This window comes from Saccopteryx bilineata, chromosome 1 (assembly GCF_036850765.1).
Source record: "Saccopteryx bilineata isolate mSacBil1 chromosome 1, mSacBil1_pri_phased_curated, whole genome shotgun sequence".
Classification (NCBI taxonomy): domain Eukaryota; kingdom Metazoa; phylum Chordata; class Mammalia; order Chiroptera; family Emballonuridae; genus Saccopteryx; species Saccopteryx bilineata.
The window spans coordinates 263,709,543-263,730,902 of NC_089490.1; the positions used below are offsets into that span (position 1 = coordinate 263,709,543).

Sequence of the window (21,360 nt, forward strand, 5' to 3'; positions counted from 1 at the left end):
AGCACTCTTGGGGTACTATCATTATTAAAGGGGAAACTGTTCTATAGAACAAGATGCCAGTAAATCTCTGTTAAGCAACTCTGATTCATTTTTCTTTTTAAAATTACAAGTCATACCTGTGTTGACCAGTCTAGAAGCAACAAGTTTCTCAAGCAGATCATCCATAATAGGTCTTCCATCCTTATAATGTTTTGACAGTCTCCGGAGGGAATCCACATCCCACACCCAGTTTTCTAGCATTTGTGATGGAACTTCTACAAAGTCAGTTTCCACGTTTGTTCCACTAAATCGTGCAAAATCAGTCTAGAAAGCAGACATAGAGGTCTTTGATTAAAACACTGAATGAAAAATAAACAGGTGATGAATTATAAAAATATGATTCTCTAAAACTTAAGATAGAATCAGAGTCAATCACCCTTTTAAATGAAGGGTTAGAAAACTTTAAATTTAAATGAAAATAAAACACAGTAGCCAAGCAGCAAATACTCTATATTACAGTAATATTTTATTCTTTTGAATCACACCCAAACATAGCGCAATTATCTAGAAAAATCATGGGCCTGGTTGGGTAGCTCAGTTGGTTAGAGCGTTGTCCTGATATGCCAAGGTTGTGGGTTCAATCCGTAGGGCACATACAAGAATCAACCAATAAATGTACAAATAAGTAGAATAACAAATCAATGTTTCTCTCTCTCCAAAAAATAAAGAAGATCAATTTAAAAATCATGATTTTTCTACTGATTTCTAAACTGGTTTTTCTCTACTACTTTATTCAAGTTTTAATCAAATTCAATTAAAGAGTCAAATTATAACACTACAAACAGATACCCTCTGTGTATATGTGTTGTTTTGTGTTTTAAACTTTAAATGAGTATAGGTCTAAGTCTTAGACTTATCATAATCATGTTTATAGAAAGTCTGAGTTGACCCTCTCAGATTGGAGAGATGTTACCTTAAAATGAGAAGTCACTTCATTGGGAGTTAGGGCTGTATATTAGTTGGCAAGAAAGGTGTAGCTAAAGGAAAAAAGAAAAGAAGAATATATCTAGAAGTTAAAGTACCCCTCTGACATGAACAGACACTTCTCCCAGGAAGAAATACAAATGGCCAACAGATATATGAAAAGATGCTCATCTTCTTTAGTTATTAGAGAAATGCAAATCAAAACTGCAATGAGATACCACCTCACACCTGTTAGATAAGCTATTATTAACAAGACAGGTAATAGCAAATGTTGGAGAGGCTGTGGAGAAAAAGAAACCCTCATACACTGTTGGTGGGAATGTAAAGTAGTACAACCATTATGGAAGAAAGTATGGTGGTTCCTCAAAAAACTGAAAATAGAACTACCTTATGACCCAGCAATCCCTCTACTGGGTATATATCCCAAAAACTCAGAAACATTGATATGTAAAGATACATGCAGCCCCATATTTATTGCAGCATTGTTCACAGTGGCCAGGACATGGAAACAACCAAAAAGCCCGTCAATAGATGACTGGATAAAGAAGATGTGGCACATATACACTATGGAATACTACTCAGCCATAAGAAATGATGACATTGGATCATTTACAGCAAAATGGTGGGATCTTGATAACATTATATGAAGTGAAATAAGTATATCAGAAAAAAACAGGAACTGCATTATTCCATATGTAGGTGGGACATAAAAGTGAGACTAAGAGACATTGATAAGAGTGTGGTGGTTACGGGGGGAGGGGAGAGAGGGAGAGGGAAAGGGGGAGGGGGAGGGGCACAAAGAAAACTAGATAGAAGGTGACGGAGGACAATCTGACTTTGGGTGATGGGTATGCAACATAATTGAACGACAAGATAACCTGGACATGTTATCTTTGAATATATGTATCCTGATTTATTGATGTCGCCCCATTAAAAAAATAAAATTATTAAAAATAATAATAATAAAATATGTAAAAAAAATAAATAAAGTACCCCTCTGTGAATGAAAACAGGGAGCTATAATAAATCAATGAGCAAAAGTAACCTCACAGGGTAATCTGATCATACATTCCTAACTGGGTAGATCATGATAGGTAGTCTCGCCCCAGGCCTACAACTTCTCTAATAAAGGGTTATCTTTGCCTTAAGCAAGCCCTTGTTTTTTGTGTATCTAGGTTAACACACCTTTGAAATGCCTCTTTTATAGACCCCTCTGAAGACCACCATTAAGAGAGCACATAATCTTGTTCACCATCATGCAATCTAATCACAGACATTTCCCACCATGCTTTTTCCCACCTTCACAGAATCTTCCTTACTTCCCTCCTTAGTTCTAAACATGTAAAAAGAACTTCAGAACTGTCAATCCAAGGAAGCATCTGAGATCTTGCTTCCTGGCATGTCTTCAATTTGGCTTAAATAAAGTCTTATAAAAATTCTCTACAAGTTTGGACACTTCTTACATTGACACCTCGTAAAAATAAAGTACTCCCAAATGTCTGGGCTAAGAGTTAAAAATAAAGTTGTTGTTGTTGTTGTTTTTAAAGGAAAGTTTAGTAAATTGTTGAATCAGATGTCAGGAAAGCTCTGGAGCAGAGAGATGGAACTTCACTAGAACAGGCTGCTGTTTTTTAACTCTCACATCATCCAAAGAAGTTTTGTAAAACTGCCACTGGCAGAGAAGATTTAATGTTCACCAGCTAGCAGGGTCATCTGGGGGCTGTCATTCTGTTGTCTGTCCCTAACCCTCTATCTTGTTTCCCTCCTCAGAAACTTGAGATCCCAGATTTCCCTCCCTGACTTCATCACCATGGGGCTCTGAAGGGAAGGGAAGTGAAAGGAAGAGGGACTTAGCCCCCAGAGAAGGGAGCAGATGGGGTGCGGAATCAACAGCAAATAACCATTCTGCTCTTGGCCCAGGGCAGAGAAGCACAGATGTCAATGCCATCTTCCATCCTGCCTTCCTCTCTTTATGCAAAAAAATGTTCTGCTTGACTTCTCATTATAATTGTGCTGATTCTAGATTGGAAGAGCTGCAAATCCTGAAGGGTCATGGGGAACTAAAATCACTGGGTTGCTGGAATGGGCCACCTGTGTTTGAGGACATCCCAGTAAAAAATTCTGATAGGGAAAGAGTTTCAGAAAACTAAGTATTTTGCCTCTTTCTCATATATAACCTTCTAAAATAACTGATCCTAGATTTAGATAAAAAAAAGAAAAGAAAACTTATACAACCATTATAATAGCCAAGATTATAAGCCACTATGGAGACTTTGCTATGGCATTATGCTAGCTCCTTTACATAGATTATCTGATTTAAATTCTAAAACAACTGTATGAAATACTGTAATCTCCATTTTTTTTTTTTTTTTTTGTATTTTTCTGAAGCTGGAAACGGGGAGAGACAGTCAGACAGACTCCCGCATGCGCCCGACCGGGATCCACCCGGCACGCCCACCAGGGGGGATGCTCTGCCCCTCTGGGGCGTCGCTCTGCTGCGACCAGAGCCAGTCTAGCGCCTGGGACAGAGGCCAAGGAGCCATCCCCAGCGCCCGGGCCATCTTTGATCCAATGGAGCCTTGGCTGCAGGAGGGGAAGAGAGAGACAGAGAGGAAGGAGGGGAGGGGGTGGAGAAGCAAATGAGCGCTTCTCCTATGTGCCCTGGCCGGGAATCGAACCCGGGTCCCCCGCATGCCAGGCCGATGCTCTACTGCTGAGCCAACCGGCCGGGGCCTGTAATCTCCATTTTTGAGATAAGGAAATTGAGGCATACCACGATTAACAGGAGGACTAGGATTTGAAACCATGTGGTCTGACTCCAGGACCCACAATTTTAACCACAAAACCTATAATGCTTTCCTATCTTATAGAAAAAAAATGGAAAAAAAAAAAAGTTTCAATTATAACATTACAAAATGACTCAGTCTTCTCAGAAGGTATCTAAAGTAGAAAAATAATAACAAATTTGTCTTTATGTGAAGAGTAAGTGTGGTTTCAGTGTGCTTCCGTTAAAATCTGACTTCCTCTATGTACTGGAAGATTTTTCAAAGACCAAATATGAGGCTGACATGCAAGCACCATCTATTCTGGTCCTAACCAGATAATTTTCTAAATATTATAGTTTTTAAATAAGTACTAACAGTAAATAACGCAAAATCACACCATCAGCTATCACTATACAATATTTTGACAAAAATACAAATTTTGTATATCCTGCTTGTGTGAATATTTTTCAGTCAGTATTTGCAGAAAAGGGAAAAAATCAACCCCAAATACCAACAAAATGCATGTGTGTGTTGGTGGTGTTTGATAGTGTTTCAGAACCTAGAAAAACATGAACAAATGAATAAGTCATGAGTTAAAGTTGAATAAAATAAGAATTAACAGTTATGTCATGCAGAGTAGAGAAGAGAGGGTTTATTCTATCTAAAGCCACCCTGTAGTGGGGGAGAGAACACAGCAAAAGAATGAACAGATCAACAATGTCTTCTAAAGAACAAAAGGAAATGTTTGCAAGGCGTAAAAGCTAAAAATAACTCTGCTGCTTACTAATTTCCCGTAAGTTAGTCATGCTGTTTCTCTGTATGCCCTTTGGGCAACTTCATTTAAATATTTTTCAAATGAGGAATACAAAGAACCTATAAAATTCAAAAGCTCAATTTCTAGCAAACAACTAAACAGTAAAGAGAAAGGAATCCACAGTCAGCCGTTGTCTATGTCCACACAGAAACCACAGGCAAGTCTTAGGATCTAGCAGCTGGCCTCGCACGCAGAACAGCATGGCTGCTGAGGCCCCACTCACTGCTGAGGAGCCAGCAGATACCACCCCCCAGTTTTAAACTCTAAAAAGTACTTTTTATAGTTTTTTATATGAACAATTTGAAAGTGTTGAATACAGTCACTTTTGAGCCATAGTAACTACTGATGCTAATATACTTCCCAAATAAAGCCGAATATTGTAAAATAAACACAAAATAATTATATTAACAAATGATTTTTGCAGGTGACACTTTAAAAGTTTAGGGCATTATTGCTGCAGGAAATATTTTGACAATAAGAACCCAGGAAAAAACCATGTATTAATAAACTTAGATTCCTGTTTGGTTAGAAGTTCTTGAGAAAAAAACAGTTGTCTAAAACTATGACTTTTTAAAAAATCATCTTTTTAAACAGATAGCATGCATAAAATATACTCCGTTATAGGTTTTTATAAGAGGTGACTTGGTGCTGCAGAGCATAACTTCTCCATTCATACAATACAGTGGGAGCTGGAGCAAAATTATATAAACTAAAACTCCAAAGCTCATGAGAGCTTTTGTTGTATTTAAAGACCAAAGTTTTATGTGTTTTTTCTAATCAAGATGCGTGTTGCCTTTAGTGGTTAAAACTAATGTGTAATTTTCATGATAGCAAATCCCAACTCAAAGAAAAGGCATTTTCTGAAATCAGTAAGTGTAATGTGTTTAGGAAAATGAACAGTTCTCAAGAGAACTAACCTTGGCTGTTTGAAGTGATCTCCAGTGATTTCTTAGCAGTCATTCCATATCCGGACCTGTCCTAAATCCACGGATGATGGAGGCATTTATATAACTAAGCATTAAAAAAAGAAGAGTGCTACTGTCTCCTAGACTTTGCCATAAATAGAGAGTTAAAGGTCATACTTTAAACTTCCCATATATCTAGAAATCACTGGAATAATAGTAATAGAGAGAACCTGAATAACACTAACTTTCTTATTAATCTTCACAACAGCCCACAGTTCAACTGCTTAGTATCACCACCATCATTTAAAGATATGTGAAACAACACATATCTGCAGGAGTCTTGAATACAGTACTGCATCTTAAGTTTTTTCAGGCTTACTCCCAAACTGGCTATACCTTCTTTTTTTGTGGTTATTTCTGATCCTTAAGTAGAGAATATAGCCTCAAAATACGGAATATTTTTTAAAAGGTGATTAAATAAGTTTATATCTAAGTGAATCTTTTTAAAATATTTATTTTTATTTTATTCATTTTAGAAGGGAGAGAGAGAGAAACAGAGAGAGAGAAGGGGGAGGAGCAGGAAGCATCAACTCCCATATGTGCCTTGACCAGGCAAGCCCAGGGTTTTGAACCGGCGACCTCAGCATTTCCAGGTCGACGCTTTATCCACTGCGCCACCACAGGTCAGGCTATACCTTCTTGACTACTACTTCTTATACTGAAATTGGTTCTTTTTATATACAAACAAATAAAAGAATTATTCAAACTCAAATGATAAGAAGGTTGGGGAGTATGCATACCTTTTTTACCACTGTACCTCCAAAATCCAGCACATACTCAGAAAGTTGTTGATGGTCATTAAATATTTGTGAAATATATAAAGCTATGAGGAGAATGTTTCTGTATGAAGATCCAACCTTGAACAACTCGAAGAGATTTTCTCTTATTATTATGCTTGAGTTGACCTCTTAGCTTCTGACCTAACATTACCTCATTACTCTATCTTCTTTCTTTTTTTATTTAAGTGAGAGGAGGGGAGATAGAGAGATGGACTCCTGCATGCACCTCGACTGGGATCCACCTGGTGATCCCCGTCTGGGGCTGATGCTCTTCTGATCTGGGGCTATGCTTATAACCAAACTATTTTTAGTGCCTGAGGTGGAGGCTCCACGAGCTATTCTTAGTGCCCATGGCCAATGTGCTTGAATCAATTGAACCATGGCTGTGAGAAGGGAAGAGTAAGAGGGGGGGGGGCGGTAAGAGAGAGGGGAGAAGAAGCAAATGATCACTCTCCTGTGTACCCTGACTGGGAATTCAATCTGAAACATCCACATGCCAGCATGATGCTCTACCATTGAGTCAACCAGCCAGGGCCTCTGTCTTCTTTCAATACTTAATAAATATCTGTAGGCCCTGTCTGCATAGCTCGGTTAGTTAGAATTTACCCCAGCACACCAAGGTTGTGGGTTTGATCCCCAGTCTGGGCACAGACAAGAATCAATCAATGAGTGAATAAGTAAGTGGAACAACAAATGTATATTTCTCTCTCTCTATTCCCTTTCCTCTCTCTCTCTAAAAAATTAGTAAATTAAAATAAAATATTTGTATCAGTTAATAATATATATATATTTTTTAATTTTTATTTTTACAGAGACAGAGAGAGTCAGAGAGAGGGATAGACAGGGACAAACAGGAATGGAGAGAGATGAGAAGCATCAATCATTAGTTTTTCGTTGTGCATTGCAACACCTTAATTGTTCATTGATTGCTTTCTCATATGTGCCTTGACCGTGGGCCTTCAGCAGACTTAGTAACCTCCTTACTCAAGCCAGCGACCTTGGGTCCAAGCTGGTGAGCTTTTGCTCAAATCAGATGAGCCTGTGCTCAAGCTGGCGACCTTGGGGTCTTGAACCTGGGTCTTCCGCATCCCAGTCCGACGCTCTATCCACTGCGCCATCGCCTGGTCAGGCAATAATATATTTTTTAAATTAACATTTCATGTTCTCAAACTAAATTCTAAACATTTGAGATACTATCTTTTATTTTCTTTTCAACTTCATCCTACCATAGCTGGTATGTCAGACACAATAATCAATAACTCTGTCTTTAAAGTTACTAAATATGCATTTCTTTTAAAAACATTTTCTAGTCCCTGGCCGGTTGGCTCAGCAGTAGAGCGTCGGCCTGGCGTGCGGGGGACCAGGGTTCCATTCCCGGCCAGGGCACATAGGAGAAGTGCCCATTTGCTTCTCCACCTCCCCCTTCCTCTCTGTCTCTCTTTTCCCCTCCCGCAGCCAAGGCTTCATAGGAGCAAAGATGGCCCGGGCGCTGGGGATGGCTCCTTGGCCTCTGCCCCAGGCGCTAGAGTGGCTCTGGTCACGGCAGAGCGACGCCCCGGAGGGGCAGAGCATCGCCCCCTGGTGGACAGAGCGTTGCCCCTGGTGGGCGTGCCAGGTGGATCCCGGTCCGGCGCATGTAGGAGTCTGTCTGACTGTCTCTCCTCGTTTCCAGCTTCAGAAAAATACAAAAAAAATAATAATAATAAATAAAAAATAAAAACATTTTCTAATTATTCAAAAAGAAACACAGAAAAATATAGTAAGTAAATGAAAGTAATAGCTTGTCCCAAGCAGAAATAAATAATGCAAAGATCATTGCATTTGATTTATGACTTTAGCATGTATTCTATATACACCCATGTGTACTTTATATAAATAAATCAACACAAATAAATAAAATAAAATAAATGAGATCCTGAAAGAAATCAGTTCTAACACTGACATTGGCAACTATAACAGTGTACAAGGTTGGAGGTAAGGAGCAAAGGTTACAGGTTGTTGATAGGTGTTCACTGCATTATCAGGACTAAAACCTAAGAGGTTAACTTACACAAAGGGTTGCATGGAATTAGATAAACTCATTTATTCCACACAAGCTCACATGAGATTGATTTAGAAGGAGTGTCATTTAAGAAATGTAGGAGAAAAATATCCCAACAGGAATTAATACTTGGGAGACCAAATTCAGATATACTATATATAGCATCTCCGGGGCATGGATTGAGAACGCAGGGAAGGATTGGTTACAGGCAACAGAGTGGTGAAAAGAGCATGGCAGTCAGATCCTGGGTGAGTCATTTAACCTTTCTGAGTTTCAGTTTTTTCCACATGGAAATGGGAAAAATAACAGTACAACAGAAGTAGGTTAGTCAATCTACTTCAAGGAATACCATATGGACAAAATGGGTGTAAGGCACTGATTATATATACTGTTTGGCACATGGAAAGTGCTAAGTACCTCCTGGCTGCTATTATTCTCAGCCTGCCTGGTTTGCCTGACCACTATGATCATGGCTGGTCTGAACAGGCTTATCCAAGACTTCCTTCAAGTATCTATGCCTTGGTGTCAATGCTGAAAATAAAATACCCACATTTCCCCTCCGCAAATCTCTTACCACTCCCAATACTCCAACCTGCCCATTCTACTACTCTAGCTTCAGGAATCAAACTTTTAAGTAGGCAGTAATCATTAAAAAACAAAAACAAAAAACAAAAAACACCCCAGAAACCTAATAGCTTCCAATCAACTTCCACAGAATCTCTCCCAAAATCTATTGAGGGTGAGCATTTGTGAATTCTCTTAAACCCTAAGTGAATGTACGTTTTTTCACGGCAACCCTTTCCCCTTCTCCACTTATATTATGACTTGTGTGCCACTAATTGATCTAAAAAAAATCTTATATATAAGCACAGTTACAAGAATACTTCAGACATGTATGGCACTTTTATGCTTTCCCAAGTACCTTCTCGCACATCATTAAATCTCTCAAGAGCAACCCGGGAAAGTAGGTTATGAGAATTGTTATTGTCCTTATTTTATGAATAAGAAAAAATAAGATGGCTCAAGGAGGTCAAATAACTCGCCAAAGTCACTAAGCCAGACCCACAAATACATGGATGATTTTTAACCTACTGCTCTTGTCATAACACTAATGTTATGACTATAGAATATATTTATTTACAACAGTATATTTCAACCAGTTTATTTAAAAATCTCATAATTTGAAGTTTTTCTACCTTTCCCTCCTTCTAATTTTTAATCAATAAGGCTTTGTGATTCTGAGGTGTTGCTTTAAAATAAACAGTCTAAAACTGATGAATGCTCTGAATTCACAAACCATCACAGGCATCATAATGGAGGCTGTTAAGAAGCATTACTGTTCTTTTCTTCATAAGTTCAAAAGGCCAGCTGAGAGCCCAAACCACAATAAAGCCATGAAACAGGAATAGACACTAGAGATACCACCTCTTGATTGCTATCTTCAAAATGACCTACCCTTCAGTGCAAACACAAGAAAATATGAGTGAAACTCATCCCCTGAATGATGAGATGGCAGACAGATTGAACTAGTGCATCTATATATTAGAAACTGGATGCTCCTGCTGACACATTTAAATATCTCTATGACAAGCCTTCAGTGAGCTTTTCTGATCATCAAACTTGCAAACGGCCACAGTGGAGAATTCAAACAATGAACTGTCATGGCTTAAAACCAATCTACTAAATACATATGGCAAATTTTTTGCCTGACCAGGCAGTGGCGCAGTGGATAGAGCATTGGACTGGGATGCAGAGGACCCGGGTTCGAGACCCCGAGGTCGCCAGCTTGAGTGCAGGCTCATCTGGTTTGAGCAAAAGCCCACCAGCTTGAACCCAAGATCGCTGGTGCCAGCAAGGGGTTACTCAGTCTGCTGAAGGCCCGCGGTCAAGGCATGTATGAGAAAGCAATCAATGAACAACTAAGGTGTTGCAAAGCGCAATGAAAAACTAATGATTGATGCTTCTCATCTCTCTCCATTCCTGTCTATCCCTCTCTCTGACTCACTCTCTGTCTCTGTAAAAATAAATAAATAAATAAAAAATTTTAATTCACTATATATTTCTCAGATGAGCCAGCAGTGCTTTAACTGAACATGAAAGCTAATAAACTCCTTATTCAATACCATCCAGGTTATAGGTCACTACAAAAGGCTTTGAAATTATAAAGCTGCACAAATCTGATTGCCTATAATTTTAAGACAAAAGTAGTGATCACTGGTTCCAAATATGATTACCTTTAAAGTTCTTAAAACGTTACAGGACATTTAAAAGGATACATACACAAATAAGAGATTTGTCAAAGATAATCTTGTAAGGAGATGACCAACTAAGGGAATGCACTAACACACTCCTCATCTGTGTGGCACATTTTGTGTTCATGAACGAGGTTAGGAAACCTTGAAGACCTGAATATAGTCTACTGTTTCAAGAGACATCAAACTGATTGATTGAAAAAATAAATAAACTAATAAATAAAATATTTCAGTCACAAGTCAAACAGATTTAACATGAGATGGTGCCAAGATAACATTTTCTAGTACCAAAGTGGCCATGTCAAAGATAAAAAATAATATAAATAATGAAAACAGAGCTGTGGAGAACTGCACTATAAATATGTGGTAAGCATATGATATTCAGGTTATAAGTGGGCTGTGTCTGAAAACAAGGACATGCATCAGCAGTGTTGAAACCCTACTTGAGGATCAATATTATTTTAGTAAATGTGATTAAGACACCAAATTACTTCCTTATGAAATCATTAGCTGATAATCAGTATACAAATAAGGAGGAAACTGATATAAGCCCAGTAGTTCTTTACTTGGAATCTATTATGGTTTGGGCTTCAAGGGCTCTGTGAATTCCATGTAAAAATGTGAGTGTATGAGTCTTTTTCTGGAAGAGGCATCCAGAGCTTAAATCAGATTTTTATAGAGTCCTTAGATCCTCCAAAGTTAAGATTCACTCTTCCAAATACAGGCCATTGTTTATCTATGTATAAGTACAAAACTAGATCTTGGATAATCTAAGTAATAATCCATAAGCCTAAAATTAATAAAATTATTTCACTTTTTTCTTTTTTTTTTGAGAGAGAGAGAGAGACAGGAAGGGAGAGAGAGGAGAGGCATCAATTCTTCATTGCAGCACTTTAGTTGTTCATTCGTGGCTTCTCATATGTGCCTTGACCAGGGGGCTCCAGCCAGCCACCTTTGGGCCCAAGCCAGCGACCATGGGATCATGTTGATGATCCCATGTTCAATCCAGCGACCTTGGGGTTTCAAACCTGGGACCTCAGCATCTCAGGCTGACACTCTACCCACTGTGCCACCACTGGTCAGGAATTACTTCACTTTTCTAAATTACTCATAAAAATAATTTTTGAAAAGGGAAACTATATTTATCCTAATTAAAGAAACCACCAACCATAGAATGAACACTAATAGAAAATAAGTATTTCAGGGTTCCTCTACAGTGAAAATAGACTTTAAAAGTATACAAGAAAAACAATTTAGGTAATTCTAAAAGATTTCTTTTCCTTGGATTAAACAGAAGGTAGAGAAGATTATATCAGTATGTCAAAACTAATTTATCTAAACAGATTCATATCATATTCCTCTGATTTTTTAAATAAAACATATAAGCACAAGGATGTCAAGATAAAAATGTTGAAAGAAACATGCATTTTTTAAAAAACAAATGCGATAATATATTTTTTGGGGTTTTTTTTTTTTTTTTTTTTTGTATTTTTCTGAAGCTGGAAACGGGGAGAGACAGACTCCCGCTTGCGCCCGACCGGGATCCACCCGGCACGCCCACCAGGGGCGATGCTCTGCCCACCAGGGGTGATGCTCTGCCCACCAGGGGGCGATGCTCTGCCCCTCCGGGGCGTCGCTCTGTTGCTACCAGAGCCACTCTAGCGCCTGGGGCAGAGGCCAAGGAGCCATCCCCAGCGCCCGGGCCATCTTTACTCCAATGGAGCCTTGGCTGCAGGAGGAGAAGAGAGAGACAGAGAGGAAGGGGGGGGGGTGGAGAAGCAAATGGGCGCTTCTCCTATGTGCCTTGGCCGGGAATCGAACGCGGGTCCCCCGCACGCCAGGCCGACGCTCTACCGCTGAGCCAACCGGCCAGGGCCTGTGATAATATTTTGAAAACGAGTGGATGCATTTTTGGTTATTGAAATAATTACGGGATACTCTGGGGTTTAGAGATATTGAATGTCCAGAGTCCTGAACTGTGCATGTCAGGACAACAAAAATCATCCTATATTCTGCATGTCTCCTTTTTCCTGCTGGACATTCTAATAGATAACAACTCTATCATTAAGTTAGCCTAGAAACTAATTCCATTGCCCATATTTTTGCAAAGTTCTTTTTACATACTTTTAATATGCAAGGCACTACTGGAATCAATCAACTGTGTATTTTCTGAAGTTGGAAATACAGACTCCCACATGCGCCCGACCAGGATCTACCCGGCACGCCTACCAGGGGGCAGAGAGAAGCAGATGGGCGCTTCTCCTGTGTGCCCTGGCTGGGAATCGAACCCAGGACTCCTGCACGCCAGGCCGATGCTCTACCACTGAGCCAACCGGCCAGGGCCTCAACTGTGTAAATCGAAGTAAGATTATCTTTTCATTTGGAAGTTTCCTAAGAGATGTTCATCATTTTAGGAAATCATGTCACCACTGGTGCCATGGACTGAATGTTTGAGTTCCTTCACCAAATCAATATGTTGTAATCTAATCCTCAGTGTGATAGTACTAGGTGGAGCTTTTGGGAGGTGAGTAGGTCATGAAGGTGGAGCCCTTTTGAACAGGTTTACCGTGTCTTTATAAAAGAGCCCACGGAGATCCTTCACCCTTTCCACCATGTAAGGACACAGTGTGAAGGCAGGTCCTCCCAAACACCAAATTTGCCAAGACTTTGATCTTGGTCTTTTAGCCTCCAGAACTATGAGGAATTTATGTTGTTTATAAGCTACTTGTTGTTTATAGCAACATGAACTAAGACAATGTGGCAATACCACTCTTAGACTTGAGATGACAACACAAACCACTTATATCAGTCTGCAGTTTTTGCTGCTGGATTCAGGGTTATTCCCTTATAGAGCAAATTCGTGGATTCATTATGTCTTAATTAGTACATAGCCATGTCCAGGCATTACCATTTGAAACCATTAAAAAAAAATCTTTCTTTTATGTTCAGTGAGGGCATTACATCAATTTAAAAAATTCTCTGTATGGAGAAATGCTGTTAGGAAAAAAACCCAGTAAAATCCAAATAAAGTGCAAAGTTTAATTAAGAGTACTGCACCAATATTGGCTTCTTGGTTGTGACACATGTACTATAACAAGGTAAGATTTTAACAGTAGGGGAATCAGGGTAAAAGGTACTTGGATGATTTTTATAATATCTTTGAAACTTTTCTGTAGATCTAAAACTATGCAAACAAAATGGTTACTTTTTAAAGTTTACCTTTAGAGATAGAGATTTTAAATTTGGAAACATGGCTCTCCATTTCTGTTAACATTAGTTTTTAATTTTTTTTTTTTGTATTTTTCTGAAGTTAGAAGCAGGGAGGCAGACAGACAGACTCCCGCATGCGCCCTACCAGGATCCACCCGGCATGCCCACCAGGGGGCAGATCCACGGTGTTGCTCAGTTGTAACTGGAGCCATTCTAGTGCCTGAGGTGGAGGCTGTGGAGCCATCCTCAGTTCCTGGGCCAACTTTGCTCCCATGGAGCCTTGGCTGCTGGAGGGAAAGAGAGAGATAGTGAGAAAGGAGAAGGGGAATGGTGGAGAAGCAGATGGGTGCTTCTCCTATGTGCCCTGACCAGGAATCAAACCCAGGACTTCCACACGCCAGGCCGGTTGGCTCAGTGACAGAGCATTGGCCTTGCATGTGGATGCTCTGCCACTGAGCCAACCGGCCAGGGCAACATCAGTGTTTTAAACTGTTAGACTGAACTACTCAACTAGATGTTTTCATATGTCAATAACCATTAAGTGTTAGCAATTTCATATGGTTTATCCTAAATAGTTGGGGCCTTTTTTATTGGAATGCATTATAAAGTTGAGAATAAACGTGCTTTTCACTTTCAGAAATACAGAAAAATCAGGTGCAATCCATTGCACATACACACACCGCCTCTCTGGCAAATTCTCCCTAAGGTTATCCTACATGATCTATAATTTTAACTTGAGGCTAGTAAAGAAAGGTGTTATAAACTATTTACTATTAAAAAGGAGTAAATGGTCTGAGAGAGTTGAAGACCATTTAATTACCCAAAGCATTCATAAGCAGAAGAGATAGATTACAGCAGTTGTTTATCTGTGAAGCTTACACTAAATTCCTATGGAAAAGAAAAGAATTAAGAGCAGAGCACTTGCAACCCTTCCTTAATGACAGTGTTCTTCCTCTCTCCCTAGGGTGGTATTCATGAAGAGCTTTCATCACTGATTTCACCTCCAAGTAAAAACATGCTGTGAAACAGAACCCAATCATGAAAATTCTGTTTTGTTTTTGCAGAAGGCCTATGAAATTCCTGAACATGTTCAGCATCAACAAATACACGCCAAGTGAAGAAACCTCACTGCAGTGAGAAAAAACAAAATCTGGAAAAGCAATTGGCAGGGATACCATTCAAAATCACTCACCTGTGCACAAATCTGATGCATGACATGACCAAATTCATGGAAGTAAGTCCTCACCTCATCATGCCTCAGGAGTGAGGGACGGCCCGCGAGGGGCTGGGAGAAGTTCACCACGAGGGCGGCCACAGACAGCATGCGGCTGCCATCGGGGAGGAGGCAGCCGGGCTGAAGGCCGAAGCAGGCGGCATGGTTGTATTTCCCTTCCCTACGGACCAGAAGCACAGTCTGTGAGATACGAACACCTTGAACACCTTCTCCAGCAGCAACACTCTCCTGACCTCTCTCCATCATTACGTCGTATTTGACACATAAAGATGCTTTATGTTGAATTCACCTTTTAGAAAGTAGCTTAACACTTATGCTAAAATGAAAAAACTAAAACTAAACATACAGAAACATACAGAAATCTGACTATCTCTTCACCAGTTGTATTGCCAAGATTTTTTTTGTTGAAAAATCTGGGGACTTTTGGTTTGTTTGCTTTTGAAAGGATCTATAGACTTTTTTCCCCTTAATTTTAAAACATTTTGCTGAGATACCTCCCTTTTTAAAAATTATTTTTATTGATTGTATTGGGGGTGACACTGGTTAGAAAGATCAGTATTAAGAATGTGTACCACACTGTACTACCAGGGGTGGCACAGTGGGTCAGTGTCGGCCTGGAATGTGGAGGTGCCTGGTTTGAAACCCTGGGCTTGCTGGGTCAAGACATATATGACAAGCAGTTGATGAACAACTCAAGTGAGTCAATAATGAGGTGATACTTTATGCTCCCCCCTCTCTGCTCTCTCTGTAAAATCAATAAATACAATCTTTTAAAAAAGAAAAAGAAGAATATGTACTACACTTAACTGCATGTTCAACTTATTTTAATTAACTGCTGCTTTTCTTCTTCAAAGATAGAATCACAATTTATTGACCAATGTCACTCCAATACATTAAATAAAATTTATAATAAAAATTGAAGTGCCTGACCGGGCGGTGGCGCAGTGGATAGAGCATCGGACTGGAATGCGGAGGACCCAGGTTCGAGACCCCGAGGTCGCCATCTTGAGCGCGAGTTCATCTGGTTTGAGCGTGAGCTCATCTGGTTTGAGCAAAGCTCATCACCTTGGACCCAAGGTCGCTGGCTTGAGCAAAGGGTTACTTGGTCTGCTGAAGGCCCACGGCCAAGGCACATATGAGAAAGCAATCAATGAACAACTAAGGCGTCGCAATGCGCAACGAAGAACGAATGATTGATGCTTCTCATCTCTTTCCATTTCTGTCTGTCTGTCCCTATCTATCATTCTCTCTGACTCTCTCTCTCTGTTAAAAAAAAAAAATGAAGTCACTAAACACTTGAAGCAAGTCTGAGATAAAGTATACAGTTTGATTCACTAGGTAGTTTTCCCTTAAAAATAGAATTGATAAAAACCAAATTCCATACAATAAGGTTGTTCTTTTTTTTAAGATTTTTACTTATTGGTGTTATAGAGAAGGGAGAGAGAGAGAGAGAGAAAGGTGGGTGTGAGGAGCGAGAAGTATCAACTCATAGTTGCTTCTTGTCTGTGCCTTGACCGGAGAAGCCCGGGCTTTTGAACTGGCGACCTCAGTGTTCAAAGCTGACTCCTTATCCACTGTGCCACCACAGGTTAGGCAATAAGGTTGTTCTTTTTATTCAAGGAGGGAAGGCCCTGGCCAAGTAGCTCAGCTGGTTAGACTTAGAGCATTGTCCTAATATGCCAAGGTTGCAGGTTTGATCCCTAGTCAGGGCACATACAAGAAGAACCAATGGCCTGACCTGTGGTGGCGCAGTGGATAAAGCGTCGACCTGGAAATGCTGAGGTTGCTGGTTCGAAACTCTGGGCTTGCCTGGTCAAGGCACATATGGGAGTTGATGCTTCCTGCTCCTCCCCCCTGCTCTCTCTCTGTCTCTCTCTCCTCTCTCTCCCTCTCTGTCTCTCTCTCCTCTCTAAAAATGAAAATTAAAAAAATTTAAAAAAAAGAAGCAACCAATGAATGCATAAATAAGTAGAATAACTGTCCATCTCTCTCCCCTTCTCTAAAAAAAATCAATAAAAATAATAATATTCAAGGAGGAAAGAATCAGTGTTCACAATTAAATGGGCTCCTTTGATAAACTACACAAGCCTTTTTGAAACACAATACTTTTAGTTAGCCTGGGAAAAAGCATAAATTATAGTTTAAGGCTGTGTATTCATAGACAATATGGTATCAATGAGGTCTCTTCAAAAGCTAAGGGTCATTATACTTTACTCTAAGACTAGGGTTCCTTCCTCGTCTTCTTCTTCTTTTTTTTAAGGACTTTATTATTAATTTTTCAGAGAGGAGAGAGGGGGGGGGGAAAGAAGAATAGAGAGCAAGAGAGAGAAGGGGGAGGAGCAGGAAGCATCAACTCCCATATGTGCCTTGACCAGGCAAGCCCAGGGTTTCGAACCGGCAACCTCAGTGTTCCAGGTCGACGCTTTATCCACTGCATCACCACAGGTCAGGCTGTCATCTTCTTCTTTTTTTTTTTTGCTAAGAGACTAACAGGACTTTCAGTTTGATTTGAATGTAGTTGTCTATATTATCTTTTTTTTTTTTTTTTTTTTACAGAGACAGAGAGAGAGTCAGAGAGAGGGATAACAGGAACGGAGAGATGAGAAGCATCAATCATTAGTTTTTCATTGCGCATTGCGACACCTTAGTTGTTCATTGATTGCTTTCTCACATCTGCCTTGACCGCGGGCCCTCAGCAGACCAAGTAACCCCTTGCTCGAGCCAGTGATCTTGGGTCCAAGCTGGTGAGCTTTTTGCTCAAATCAGATGAGCCCGCGCTCAAGCTGGCGACCTCGGGGTCTCGAACCTTGGTCCTTCCGCATCCCAGTCCGATGTTCTATCCACTGTGCCACCGCTTGGTCAGGCTGTCTATATTATCTTTCCTTGTTGCCTCATTACTTTTGGGTTTTTCCTGCTGATGCTATTGAAGTTAAACAACAACAACAAAAACTGGTCTTTTCCAGCTACCTAGTATGATGTATAAGCATGGAAAGAGTATTCATTACTCCTGTCCTTACAACAGTAACATGCTAGACAATCTGCAAATCACAACTTTTCCTGAACCTATCAGAAAGCAGAGGTTGACTAGCAATCGACTAACCTACAATCTAAGACAGGTGCCCCCAAGGAGAGAGAAGGAAGGAAGGAATTCTTTTTTTTTTTTAATCAAGTGAGAGGCAGGGAGGCAGAGAGACAGACTCTCGCATGTGCTCTGGCTGGGATCCACCCAGCAACCACTGTCTGGGGTTGATGTTCTGCCCATCTGGGGCTGTTGCTTCATTGCTCAGCAACTGAGTTATTTTAGCACCTGAGGCAAGGCCATGGAGCCATCCTCAGTGCCCAGGCCAGCTTGCTCATTCAAGCCATGGCTGTGGGAGAGGAAGAGGGGAGAGGTGTGGGGACGAAACAGATGGTGGCTTCTCCTGTGTGCCCTGACCGGTAATTGAACCCAGGACTTCCAAAGGCTGGGCCAACACACTACCACTGAGCCAACTGGCCAGAGCCTTTTTTATTTTGAAAGCATGGAGCACATACACAAGAAAAACATTTTAACAACTTGCTAAAGGCTGATGGTGGGCCACCAAAAATCAGGAGCCCCTAGGAGCAGTAGATAAGGAAAATTATGCATCCAACTACAGGGTCTTCTCCGCAGACCTCACCGGGGGTACACAAAGAGACTAGGGAGGGTGAGAGCCCTAACAAAGCATCTGAAAGTCTATCGGGAAGAGAGCAGCTGCTGTCAAAAGGCCAAAAGCATTGCCTAGGTCCTTTTACCCTCTTCCCTACAGAACAAAAGCCTTAAACTTCTGGGGAAATGCAATGAACCCTGTTGCCCTAAGAGCACTGGTGAAAACCCACTGCCCCTGGGGGAAGGAAACAGAAAAGACCCTCTACACCTGAATCAGGAGCTCAAATACACTGTGAACCCAGACCTACATCTGACGGTGGGGCAGGAACGCTAAGAGGCCACACTCGTTAAGACCCCAGGACACAGAGCTTATCTAAGAGTCACGCTTAATCAAAGCCACAGGGAATTCCCACTTCCTAACCAGGATTATTAGCATCCAGGAACAAATAATATCAGTCTACTACTGGGAGAGGAGCAAGACTGTAACAAGAGACCTGCTCTGGAGCACAGCACAAAGGAAAGAACTAAACTGGAGGATTGAACAGACACCAAGAAAAACTCGGGCAACCAGTTCTAACCCTAAACACATGATATAGTAATCTAAAGCTTCTGGTGCATCCAGGTCAACCACAGCAACAACAGATCTCACCCCCAACTCAACTCGTAAGTGGACTGAATCAAACACTCATTAAAGGCCTACCAGAAATAAGTGTGTGCCTATTTTCAGGCATTAAAGCTATTTATTTCAGTCCTTCTGTCCTATTTAAGATGTCTGGCTTTCAAAAAAATGTGAGGCATAAAAAGAAGCAAGAAGAGAAAAGACTGTCAAGAGGCAAAGAAAACAGATTCAGATATGGCAAAGATGTTAGAGTTATCAGACAGAGGATTTAAAATAATTAAAATCATTTCACGTTAACAGTTCTAGAGGATGTCACCTCTTGCCACTCCTTTAAAAAATCATACTGGAAGTCCTAGCTAATAAGACAGGAAGAGGCATTGAGAAGGTATACAGATTGGGAAGTAGGAAACAAAACTTTGCCTGCAGATGACATGACTGTTGAAAATCCAGAATCAACAAAAAAATTCCTGAAACTAATAATTATAACAAGGTTGCAGGATACAGGGTTCATATACAAAAGTCAACCACTTTTCTATATACTAGCAATGAACAAGTGGAGTTGGAAATTAGAAACACATTAACATTTAATTAACACCCCACAAATGAAATACTTAAATATAAATCTAACAAAATATGTACAAGATCTATGTGAGAAAAACTACAAAACTCTGATGAATGACGTCAAAGAAGAGCTAAATAGAGACATTCACCATTCATGAATATAGGAAGACTCAATAGTATCAAGATGTCACTTCTTCCCAACTTCATCTATAGGGTCAGTGAAAACCCAATCAAAATCCCAACAAATTATTTTGTAGATATAGAAAATTTTATTCTAAAGCTTTTAAGAAGAGGCAAAAGACAGAGAAGCAAAAATTTAATACCGAAAAAGAACAAAGTCAGAAGACAGACACTACCCAATTTTGAGACTTATTATAAAGCTACAATAACCAAGACAGTCTGATATTGGTGAAAGAATAGACAATAGATCAGTGGAACAGAATAGAGATCCCAGAAATAGATCCACATAAATACAGTCAACTGCTCTTTGACAAAAGAACAAAGGCAATACAATGGAGCACTGAACTTTTAACTCAGTAATAAAAAGAAACCAGTTAAAAAATAAGTATATGAAAATTAAAACACAATGTGATATCACTCCATACCTATTAGGATGGCCAAAATCCACAACACTGACAATCCTAAATGCAGATGAGGCTGAGGAGCAATAGGAACTCTCATTCATTGCTGGTTGGAATGCAAAATGGTATTGCCTCTATAGAAGACAGTTTGCTGGTTACTTATAAAATTAAGTAGGCAGTTGTGCTCCTTGATTGTTACCCAAAGCAGCTGGAAATTTATTTCTGTACAAAAATTAGCATAGGGATGTTAACAACAGTTTTATTCATAATTATCAAAACTTGGAAACAACCAAGATTTCCTTTAGTAGATGAATGGATAAACAAACTGATGCATCCAGAATATGGAATATTATTCAGCACTAGTAAGAAATGAGCTATCGAGACATAAAAAGACATAGAGAAACCTTATACACATATTACCATATTTTCCCATGTATAAGACGCACTGTTTCCCCCCAAATTTGGGGTCTAAAAACTGGGTGCGTCTTATACAATGATTGTAAGTTTTTTTACTTGCATTTCCTGCTTTTTTTGCACTTGTATGAATTTTGTGATGAATAAAATATGAGTTCAATAACTTTATGTAATACATTCTTTTCAAATTTTGGGCCCCCAAAATAAGGTGCGTCTTATACATGTGAGCAGCTTATACATGGGGAAGTACGGTACTAAGTGAAAGAAGCCAATCTGAAAAGGCTACATACTGTATGATATGACATTCCAAAAAATATAAAACTAGGGACAAAGTAAAAAGATCAACAGTTGTCAGGGATTGGGGAGAGACGAATAGGTAGGGAGAGACTTTTACAGCAGTGAAACTTCTCGGAATAACACTATAATGGTGGATATATGTCATGTAATTTGTCCAAATCCATAGGATGTACAACATCAAGAGTGAACCCGAATGTAAACTATGAACTCTGGGGGAGAATGATGTCAGTGCAGGTT

At 39.9% G+C, this 21,360-nt stretch overlaps 1 protein-coding gene across 4 annotated transcripts in view; it reads right to left on the reverse strand.

Moving 5' to 3' along the window:
* Window positions 1-21,360, reverse strand: part of NLN (neurolysin) — a 107,816-nt gene that overhangs the window by 15,771 nt on the left and 70,685 nt on the right. For 3 of the 4 annotated variants that reach the window (XM_066242125.1, XM_066242131.1, XM_066242107.1), the window contains 2 exons: window positions 14,982-15,183; window positions 117-303 (listed from right to left, as the gene is read on the reverse strand). In XM_066242125.1, the coding sequence (XP_066098222.1) occupies window positions 117-303; window positions 14,982-15,183 (389 nt within the window). The remainder of the gene's footprint in view (window positions 1-116; window positions 304-14,981; window positions 15,184-21,360) is intronic. The other variant, XM_066242115.1, reaches the window with a different exon arrangement.